At 53.7% G+C, this 11,058-nt stretch overlaps 1 protein-coding gene across 1 annotated transcript in view; it reads right to left on the minus strand.

The window, feature by feature from the left end:
* The window catches only part of Wnt2b (Wnt family member 2B), a 14,742-nt gene extending 6,896 nt beyond the window's left edge, over positions 1 to 7,846 (minus strand). The window contains exons 1-2 of the mRNA XM_005369777.3: positions 7,388 to 7,846; positions 740 to 960 (exon numbers count right to left, since the gene is read on the minus strand). Of these exons, the coding sequence (XP_005369834.1) occupies positions 740 to 960; positions 7,388 to 7,569 (403 nt within the window). The 5' untranslated portion in view covers positions 7,570 to 7,846. The remainder of the gene's footprint in view (positions 1 to 739; positions 961 to 7,387) is intronic.
* Between the last annotated feature and the right edge of the window lie 3,212 nt (positions 7,847 to 11,058).

An 11,058-nucleotide genomic window follows, 5' to 3' on the forward strand; every position in this document is an offset into this window, starting at 1 on the left:
CACACACACACACACACACACACAGAGAGAGAGAGAGAGAGAGAGAGAGAGAGAGAGAGAATATTAGTCCTGCCTTGGTCAACATTCCAGGGTTTTCAGATCCCCTCTGCTGGACAGTTCCCCTGCACCGTCGACCCCTACCCAGGGGGTCAGCCTATTCAGAGAAACAACCTAACTTTAGCCTGCTCTGGTCTGCTCGCTCCTTGACCTTGGGGACCGCTGTTCATCATCCCCAGTTCTCCTTCCCCTTCGGAGTCCTGTCTCATTCCTTTCCTCCTCTTCTGCTGTCCAGCTCTGCTGAACTGGAGGTGAGCCACTAGCCCTTGGAATATTTACATATGACCTTTCTGTTTATCTCTTGTTCCCATTACTATGATGCTGGGACTGTTAGGGTGACTGGGTGATGATAGTGACCGAGGTGACAAGAAGCAGAGGACTGGGTCCTAGTCTTTAGTTGTATAGTTGATGGGTGCTTGCCTGACTTGGATCTGGGGAAGCCAGAGAAGGGGAGAGAAAGATGGAAGTATCAGGGGATGCTGTCCTTGACCCACCATCTCAGAGCACTTAGGTTGAGAGGGGCCCTGGCTTGCAAATCTAGGGTAGTGAGCAGCTGTTCCTGTTTCCCGGGTTTGATTATGAGGTAGTGCGTAGGAAAACGAAGGGGATCATGCCTACCCTTCTAACTCACCACCCCAAGCAAAGGAAGGGAAGGGAGGGGGAACATGGAAGAGGACCCTACTTCTAAGCATGACACGGCCAAAGACAGTGTGGTCCCGGTCCAGTGTGGTGCAATTCCAGCGGTGATGGCGGAACTGGTGCTGACACTCTCGGATCCATTCTCGGGCACCTTCACCCACCGAACGCATGATGTCTGGGTAGCGCTGGCACAGCTGCCGCTGCCGGCTCACCAAACCAGGGATGTTGTCACAGATCACTCGGGCTCCCAGTGCCCCTATGTACCTGTAAAGTGGAGTCATTCCAAAAGGGGACAGGCATCAGCAAAGGGATAAAGAGGGGGTTATTTGGTATCTAGACCTTAAAGACATCCCTTCCCCTCCCAAGACATTCTCTGAGACTGATGGGGAGAACCATTACCCACAATCTCTGGAAAGAAAAAAAAAAGCTCCACAGTTGCAGAAAGAGTAATTGAGTGGTCTCCCACCATTACCAGTTCCCTAGCCAAACAAAGTAACAGACACTTCTAAAACACAGACCAGGCATGTGTCATATACACAGAAGCTGTGGGCATGTCATACAAACCCACTGCCTGTTTATTTAATAAACATTAAGATTCTCGCAGAAAAATAAACTAACAAAATGAGAATCGGAGACAACTCTCTTACATGCACAAGTGGCTGGTCTAGGAGATAGCTTGGCCACAGAGGATGGAGAGAAGGGGGGCCGAGAAAGGCACCATGGGTAGTTTTGAGTAATGCTCACAGCTTTGGCCAGTGTGGCTAAACAAAAAAAAAAAACAAAAAAAAAAACCCTCACTCCAATCCCAAGGCTACAGAGCAAGACCCATTCTTTACCCTCCTCACTCCCTTCACTCCCAGGCCCTAAAGCCTTTCTTCAGTGAAGCTTTTAAAATCACTTTCCCCAAATGCCGGGCGGTGGTGGCGCACGCCTTTAATCCCAGCACTTGGGAGGCAGAGGCAGGCGGATCTCTGTGAGTTCGAGACCAGCCTGGTCTACAGAGCTAGTTCCAGGACAGGCTCCAAAGCCACAGAGAAACCCTGTCTCGAAAAAAAAAAAAAAATCACTTTCCCCAACCTTTAAGGAACAAGGTCTAGTGAAGACTTTTGTGGACAAAGAGCTGTTTGCATCAGCGGGAAGCCCGAACAGGACAAAGTAGTAAGAGTTCAGCAGGCAGGATGCCACACACCTGTAATCCCAGCACTCAGGACACAGAGACAAGCAGATCTCGCTGAGCTCCAGGGCAGCCTAGTCTACACAGAGTTCTAGGCTAGGCTACATAGTGAGACCTCATCTCTTTAAAGAAATAAGCAGTGTGGTATAATCTCTAGTCTGAATGATTTACAAGGTCAAGCGAGATGGCCACTGAAGGATCGGTGGGCTGCCAGCATCATTCAAAACTGCTCTAGGTGCCGGGCGGTGGTGGTGCACACCTTTAATCCCAGCACTCGGGAGGCAGAGGCAGGCGGATCTCTGTGAGTTTGAGGCCAACCTGGTCTACAAGAGCTAGTTCCAGGACAGGCTCCAAAGCTACAGAGAAACCCAAACAAAAACAAAAACCACTACCCAAGGCAGTATTACCTTTCCTTTCAAACAATCTTACCCATGGACTCCACCATGGCCTCAAGAGATTCTGGAGAGAAAACAGGATGATATCACCCTCCGTCCCCAACAAGTCCCTCCCTTTCTGCAGCTTAGCTTCTCTCCTTTCTGCCCCCCTCCCCCGCCCCCAGCGCACCCTCCACATAGCTCTTCCTTTGGTCTTTCCAGCATGTTCTATTCTCTTGTACCGACACCTGAAATGGAATTCCATGCTTTCCTGTTGGGAACAGGTGGGAGCTGTAGCAATCAGTTGCTACTGCAACAGAAGAACTTTGGTCTGAACTATGAATGAGCCAGTGGTTTGGGAATGTCCCCAAAGTGGGCCTAGACGTGAGTAGGGAGAAGGGAAAGCAGCCAGTAGGGGGGGGCAAGCCAACCAGCCCTGAGCCCGACCCCCACCCTGGATTCCCACAGCCGGCCCTCACCCACAGACTAGATCACCACCAGTGACAGGAACTCAGGCAAACACAAGGAGGGTTGCCATTTGCCTCTTGGGGAACTCAGCGGGGGTGATGAGCCCCATCTGTCCAGGGTGGAGGGCTAGAGGGCTGTTCCTCCAAGAACAAATCCCGTGGAATCAGCATCCCCAGCACTGTCCGTCAGGGCAGCAGCTTCCAGGAACAAACAAAATAAACAGCTCAGGCTGGGCCAGGCCGGAAAGGCCTGCCTGACGCACAGCTCTGCGTCCGCCCACCGCCCTGGTGCTTTGTTTGTAGTACTGAAACCATCGGAGTTGGAGCTCGTCCCTGTCTCACCACCGGTCAGCTTCCCCAGCTCAGTCCCACATTACTGATCTAGGCAATGGGTGTTTGTTTTTTTATCTGGGGCTTGGAGGAAGGCGGGTGGATAGGCATGGGAGACCAATGATCCAGCCCTCATAGACAGTCTGGAGTGGGGCAAGCCAAACTCTGGCAAAAGGGCCTTCCTGTGGTCTGACTTTAATCCATTCTGCTGTAGCCCACATTGATCCTTCGTATTGCATCCTCAGTGGGCATGGGACATCTGTTCAGTATCTAAGATGGGAAGGTAATTAGACTTTCCTATTACCCTGCTTACTTCCCAAGTAACTACTTCAAGACCCTTCATGGGGTTTGCCTCTTGTAATCAAGTGTGGGAACCGCCAATAATAATACTGAGCCTGAAGCTGAACGCATCTCCCTCAGCTCGCACGATGCCTACCATGTGCACGCTTGCACAATGCCTTCCCTCAGCTCGCACGATGCCTACCATGTGCACGCTTGCACAATGCCTGCCATGGGCCAGTCACTGAGCTTAGCTGTTAGGGGCACAAAGACTTCATGCCATCCCTCAGCTCATCATCTAGGGGAGGATGCCTCAGTCCTGACTTCCTGTTTTCCGATTCAGAAATTAATTCTTCACTTCCTTCCCCACCTCTGCATCAGAGTGCTCTCTTCACCTGCTTTTGACCAATTCTTTCCCTTGACAAAGTCACTCAGACCCTACACCAGCCTCTTGCTTCTTGGGAGTCTTAGACTCTGCCTCTAGGTCAACTGAATCATAATTGGCATGTCAGCATCCCCAGTGCCGAGAAATGTCTCTAGCACATAGTAGGTGCTTAGTAGCTAGTGGATAAACACCAGCTTGTTCTGATTACCCCCATCTTCCTTCTCCCCCTAGCCAGTCACCAGCTCTTGAAATGAGTTAGTTTGGTTTCTTGTCAACACTGTCTACCCTTTTGCAGATGTTCTGTTTCTGTCCTTTTAATGGAGCCAGGGATCTCTGCCCCCTCCTTTTGTGTTTATCCACTGGCTAAGCTTTAGAATTTAGCTGGGAGTGGCGATTCACAGCTTTAATCCCAGCACTCAGAGGGCAGAGGCTGGCAGATCTCTGTGAGTTTGGAGCTCTGTGTAGAGTTCCAGGGCGGCAGGGATACATAGTGAGTCGCTGTCTCAAAAACAACAGCAAACCACCAAGAGGATGCCACAGGATGTGGCGTAGGGAAATCTCTGCATTCTGGGTTCAGGGATATTGACGGAAATCCCACTGTCAAGGGACAATTGGGGGGAAACCAGGATGAGGGAAGCCATCTGACTTCAAAACTCGGGGGCTTTTGTAGTTGGTTGTTTTGTTTCTTTGAGACAGAGTCTCACTGTACATCCAAGGACGGCCTCAAAGTTTTGATCCCCTAGCCTCAGCCTCCCGAGTGGTGGTATTACAAAAGTGTATCATCATACCCAAGCAAAATCCATTTTTTGTTCTAGGAGCAAGAGAGGCACACATGTTTGTTTAGAAATAAAACCATAAAGCTCCAAAATTGATATAAAATTAAGCAGTTTTTCCTTATTTTTGAGATAGGGTCTCACTTTGTGGCCCTGGCTGACCTAAAATTTACTACATAGATGAAGCAGGCCTGCAACACACCAAGACCCACCTGCCTCTGCCTCTCAAGTGCTGGGATTAAAGGTGTGCACCACCATACCCAGCAAGTTGTTTTTGTTTTATTTTCTCTTTCGCCCCTATCTCTCACTTTTTTTTTTTGTTTTGGTTTTTCGAGACAGGGTTTCTCTGAAGCTTTGGTTCCTGTCCTGGAACTAGCTCTTGTAGACCAGGCTGGCCCCGAACTCACAATGATCCACCTGCCTCTGCCTCCCGAGTGCTGGGATTAAAGGTGTGCGCCACCACCGCCCGGCCTCGCCCCTATCTCTCAATCTCGTCATTGGTGAAACAGGGATTATAACAGTAGCTACCTCAGACTTATTCTGGAGAATAAAGATGATGCCTACCAAGGCAGTTGGCTATGGAGCCTGCAGTTTAGTAAAGATTCAGTGCAGGGTGTGCATTTAGTAATGGTAGTACTAATACAACCCTGCTCTATGCTCTCTTTATGAGCCCAAGAATACATCTAGTTCTTGGGACTCTCCACATGTCTTGCCACAGACTGAGAAGAAACTATCTTTATCTTCTTCGAGTTAAGAAAAGAGACAGAGGAGTCATTGGAGAGGAAAGGGGAAAATCCTAGGCTGTGAGAATCAGACTGTAAGTCACAGGGGGATGGCCCTCTGCTCTGCTGTCAAACACGGACACTCTGAGTTAATAGATGCCCATCTCCTCCAGGGACTGTACATAGTACTAGCCTTGCTGAGCTTGAGATAATCATCCTGGGTGCCAGACCTGCCTTCCCAATTCAGGCGTCCTCCTCCTACAAGTGGTGGCCACTGTGACAGCCGCTTTTGGCTATAGCTGTGACGAGAGGCGAGGCGGGTGAGGAGGTGGGAATGAGCTCTGTCCCTGCCTTCGTCATCTACAGGAATAGAAGAGCCACTCAGTGCCACTGTCACCTGCCTCCCTCTCTAGCTCTTCCATGTCGTAGCCAGTCCAGCATCTTTAACGGGAGCCACTCTAGGCGGGAAGGAGGAAGAAAATGGGACGGAAAATAGTACTCATGTGGGGGAGGAGGGGAACTAGAAGAGCTGCAGGTGCGTCTGTAGGAACCACACCAGGATGCGGAGATGTCCAGAGAGCCACCTCCTCATCTAAGCATGCACAGGTCACCAGATTGTCTCAAGTGTTTCAAAGAGCCAGTTAACATGCGAGCCAGATAAAGGTGGGCACTGGGTACTCGGCGCTTCCGTGCTTTCTCCACAGAGACCCTGAAGATGTAAGCCCTCAGCCAAACTGCGCCATAAAGGTGAAGGCTGGGGAGGGGTGGGGGTGATCTTGCTCTGGTCACTGAAAGGCTCCCCGCCCCATCTTCTTTCTTTCTCTTTCCCCTTCTAAAGGAATGTTTCAAGCCAGATGTAAGATATAGGCCTCTCTGTTTCCCCATCCGAACCCCCCTCCTTGCCTTCCCCAACACTGCAGAGATAAAAAAGATCCAAAAGAAAGATTTTTCTTTAACAGGAAAACAGGGGTGGGGGTGGGGATGGAGAGCGCAGCATCTTGAAATGATAGGAATCTGCAGCCAGAGCCGGCTTGCCCCTCAGCCAGCTACCCCTCACCCTTCCAGCCCGAATTCCTAGTCAAGACAAGAAAAGCCACAGGGTGCAAGAGGAGAGACCTCACTTTGCGGGAGGTGGGGGTGGGGGTGAGATGGGGGTGCTTCCTTCGGGGGAGGAGCAGAGCAAGGGGGAAAGGGAGCACTGCCTGTTAGAGAGGGGCAAGAGTGCAGCCCCCAAAGCCAGTTTGATCGGAGGGGTGAGGAGGCAAGAGATGAGGGGACTGAATCCTTCTGCAGTCCAATTCTGGACTGAAATACCCCCTTTCTGGGAAGAGGATGAGTGTCATTGCGGGGCTGGAGGAGTCTTGGAGCTGGGTAGGGAATTCAACCAAGAACACAGCAGGCACCCGGTGGATCCTGGACACCTTTTGCCTCATCTGCCTTTTGGAAGTGTCTGAAGACCAAGGCCTACAAGAGATCTGAAGAGAGGCTCTCAAAACTCCGAGACTTTAGAAGCCTCTGGGGCTTGGAGGGGTGAGGTGGAAGGTTAGGTCATCTGGGGCAGGAAAGCAAAAAGGGACATCAGTGTTCAAAATTACACCCTCAAAGCCGAGGCTGATGACAAATGCCTGGGTTATGCAACCCCAAGTGTTTAATCTGTTTCAATTGTGGGAATTAAGGGGAAAGGGAATAGTTTGTGCCTCAATTTCACTTCTAAGCCTTGCTGTGGATACTACTGCCTCGTTGTGTGGCCTAGACTAGCAGAGGAATGTGGGTCCCAGCCAGCTGCCCCCAACTTCCACATCCCCTGGGGAAACCTTAGGTGGTCGAAGGCTTTTTGAAGGCAGCGACTGTGGACGGCGTGGAGCAGCTACTGCAGGATGTGGAGAGGAGACTGGCTTCTCGAACCAACCCTGAGAATCAGATAGTAGCTTCCGTGCTAGGGGCTTGAGGAGAAACACAGGGGGCACAATATAGCAGTCTAGGGGACGTCAACCACCAGTTACCTCGCTCCAGATGCTCAGCGCTCTTCTCTCCAGCGCCTCATTCTCTCCATCCCCTCACCAGCCACTGGAGACTTTTGGGACTGTCCCTCAGGTTCCACCCAGGCAGCTACCTGGTGCTTGAGCAGCCGGTGCCTGCAGCAGGACACTCTTTCCCTGAGCCTAACCGCCCAAGAGCCACACTCACCACCAGGATGTGTCTACACGGGCCGGTAGAGTCAGCAGCAGCAGCAGTAGCAGGCAGGCAAGACCCAGGCGGGTGGAAGCCGGAGACACGTCGGGAGCAGCGGGTCTGGATGCGGGGACCAGGACGCGGGCACGCCGAGGGGCGAGCTGCGCGGCTTCCTCCGCACCCCGCGGCCTCAGCATAGCTCCGTGCAGACTCCCGCCGTGCAGCCCGCAGGGCCGTGGACGGGTACCGTCTGGGCTTCCTCAGGCGTCTCCTAGCTCGCCCCTCAGGGTGGCCATGGGGACTATGGACAACCTGGGACCGCGGGGCACGTGGAGTCCGGGAACGGGGCACAGAGTTCCCAAGAGCTCCCGAGCTGAAGGGTGGGAGACCGACGAGAGCTGAGCCTGGTGTGGGCGGCTCGGGTGCGGTGGCAGTGGCTCCGGAGCGCGGAGTGCGGCGGGGGCCAGAGCGCGCGGACAGCCCCTGCGGCCGCAGCTCTCATTGGACGGGGCGGGGCGGGGCCGGGGACACGCGCGGCCTTCAGCTCGGCTCCGCCCGCGCCAGCCCGGGTGCTCCGCGGCGCCCTAGGTGTGGCGGCTGCCTCCTCCCCCTCGGCTTTACCGAGCGCCACCGTGCCGCGCCCTCACCTGCTCCGGCCACCCGCGACGGGGCTCTTCTCCCCTTGCAGCCCCCGTCCCTACCGACGCCACGCCACGCCTCCGGGTCCTAGCGCCCTTCACTCAGCAGCGCGGACCGCTGGGTTTGGTGGCCAGGCTCACCCAGTGCGTGGGGTGGGGGGAGGGTCGCGGACACTCCTCGCCCCCTAAACTACGGTGAAACCGCAGCTAAGCGCAGAAGATGCGCTTTCCTCAGGTTTTCCTATCCTTGCGCTTCTGGGAAACGGATAGACAACCGGCCAGCCAGAGTTGCCAGACAGCGGGACTCCCTTGGCCACGCTGCCTTCTGCCTTCGGGCGCCGTGGGCAGTCGGCTTCGGGCGGGAGACTCGCTCATCAAGTGCTCATCGCCCCCGCTTCTCCTACCCACTACACCGACACTATTCTTTCGTCCCGTACATAGTTGAAACCCAGCTCCTATCAATCCTAGGTGCTTTCTCCAGTTCAGGGTCGTGAAACTGCCCAAGAGACACACCTGCCGGCGGGATGCTGCGGTCGCCCTGACGGCCGACTGGGGCTCGGCCGAGCTCGGTCTCCCCCGGTATCTCCGTCCCCCACCCCCTCGGGCGGAGCTGTGACTAGGAAAGAATCAGAAACAGCTGGGCGGCTTTCCCGCACCAGAGGCCGGGGTGGGGGTCCTGCGGAGAGAGTGGAAGCCCTGATGCCTTCTCTTCCCCTCCCTTTCCACCCTTCCTCTTCTGCGCTGCTCGCTGGTTCTCCCTCAATCCCGCAGAGCCGGGGGTGGGGGTGGGAAGTTGGGAAGAGGTGGAGAGGTGTTGTGGGCTGAAAATGACTCCTTGCTCCCTTTCTATTACCCCGCCCCCACCTCACAACGGGCTCGCCCTTCCCTGGGTGGGAAGAAGAAGCCCCGTGTGTGTGTGTGGGGGGGGGGGCACAATGATCCTTACTGAAGCATAAAAAATTCTTTAAAACCCTGAGTCTTTCAACTGAAGACTTCCTCTAGGGTCTGACCTTCAGCCTCAGTTTCTCCTGCCTAGCCTCCCATTCCCAGGTGTCTTTCGTGCCTCTCCTCATGATTTTATCTAAACTATAAAGTCCTGATGTAAACATCATGCTGGTGACTGCCCACCCACCTTAACCCCAAGCTCACTGTCAGGCAGTCCTTGTTTGGTCGGGGGGTGTTAGATGCTGGAGTGTGAAGGACAGGGCACAGCTGGCTGCAGACATCTCAGAGACAGAGAAGAGAGAAAAGTTCAGGGGGCGTCTGCCCTCTCTCCCACAGCTCCATCCGTCGCCCGAAGTTTGTGTGGTAAGAAGCCAAGTATATGCATCAATTCCACAAATATCTCCTTTTATCTGCTAGGGTTGTGCTGGGCTCGGAGAACACACACACACGCACACACACACGCGCACACGCGTACACACACAACACACTGCCTTCATGGAGCTTACATTTAATTGAGCTAGATAGAGAATAAGCGTTAGAAATGAAACATATGGAATGTGGAAGAGGGCAGGGTAAAAGGGCCTCATCCCTATGATAGCGATGAGAGGAAGTGAGGAGGCAGGAACTAAGCAGGGAAGATTGTGAGGTAGAGCCTCGCAAGGAGAGACGCCCCAGACAGGAGTGGGCTGGTGTAGAGGGGCCATCAAAGGGGTCAGCCAAATGGAGTGGTGTGCCCTAGAGAGGAAGAATAAAGTTCAGGTAAGTAAACGGAGGGTGAGCTAAGGTGGGGGAAAATGGTTCCCACCACCATTGGGCTGTGTGGGTGTAAGTGGGGCTGGGCTGCCTCTGGATGGGAAAGGGGAAGGGGTGAATACAGAGCGCGTGGAGCCAGCAGCTGGCCAGTGTCCTTTCCCTCCCTTCTGTCATCCCTGTTAGTCTACGATGTCTTTAGTAAGGAAAGGACTCTAGGGCCGGTTTCCCTGCAGGAAGCAGGTGGGGAGACTGACTCCAGGCTCTTTCCTGGCTGAAGCCCTTTCCTTGGACTCTTACCTCCTCCTAGCCCAGCTCCACCCCTGTGCAGGGCCTACGTCTTCCAGCTTGGATGCCTCTCCCAGACTCCCCTGTGTGTTTAGACCTGGGTGTGACTCTGGCCCTGTGTTTATTTGTACGTATGAGCCTGGGGATGGGAGCTGGAGATGATCGCATCGAACTTTGGGTGGACTCACCCACATGGGCCCCAGAGTCGCTTCTGAGGCCCCTTCTTTGGCTCCAGCTATCCTCATAGCTGAGTGGGACCAAGTCTTGGCACACACAAATGCTCAACTCTTAAAGTATATTTCTGATATGAGCCCCCACCCCCAAAAACATCAGCAGCTCCAAGAAGAAGGGAGGGGACCGAAGAGACAAGACTCCTCACGGCTCACAGGCCAACCTCTGCTCTAGAACTCTGTTCCCTCCATCCCGTCCTCCTTCTCCCCCTCTACCAGACCCAGTCCCCAGATCCCCAGGCTGCAGGAGCCAGCGAGAGCACTCAACCACTTAACTAGAGAACAAATACGGAGCCAGAGAAGAGGTTTTCTGGGATCTGCCACTTTGGAGCTTCAAATCTCAAAATAAACTTCCAGTCTCGAGGTCCTAGACACTATTGGAGAGCTCAGCTCCTCACGCAAGGGCCTGTTACGGGGGTTCCAGAAAGAGAGGGTCAAGGGTGGAGGCTCAGCCTTGCTCCTTTAGCTTATCCCCATCCCCCACCCCTGGGAGAAGTCTCTGCTTTGAGAGTCAGACACTGCTCTGGGGGACCCTGCATAAGGTCAGGTTAAATTTAGTAAGCACTTACTCTGTGCCTACTGCTGGTGAGGGCATCCTAAAGGAAGCAGAGGAGAAGGCCTTAGGTGGTATCGAAGCCTGGTTTGGGTTCAAGGCTGTGTGCTGCAGATAAAATGAGCAGTAGTAAAAACAGAAACCCAAGGGATTCCAGGCTGCCCCCCCTCCTACCCATCCCTTAGCGACATACATGTGCACACACAATGTCAAATTCCTTGGGGCCTACTGCAGACAGTTTCCAAGTCATCTCTCTACCTGGCAGTGCCACCATACTCCTCT

Source organism: Microtus ochrogaster, unplaced genomic scaffold, assembly GCF_000317375.1.
Source record: "Microtus ochrogaster isolate Prairie Vole_2 unplaced genomic scaffold, MicOch1.0 UNK60, whole genome shotgun sequence".
NCBI lineage: Eukaryota > Metazoa > Chordata > Mammalia > Rodentia > Cricetidae > Microtus > Microtus ochrogaster.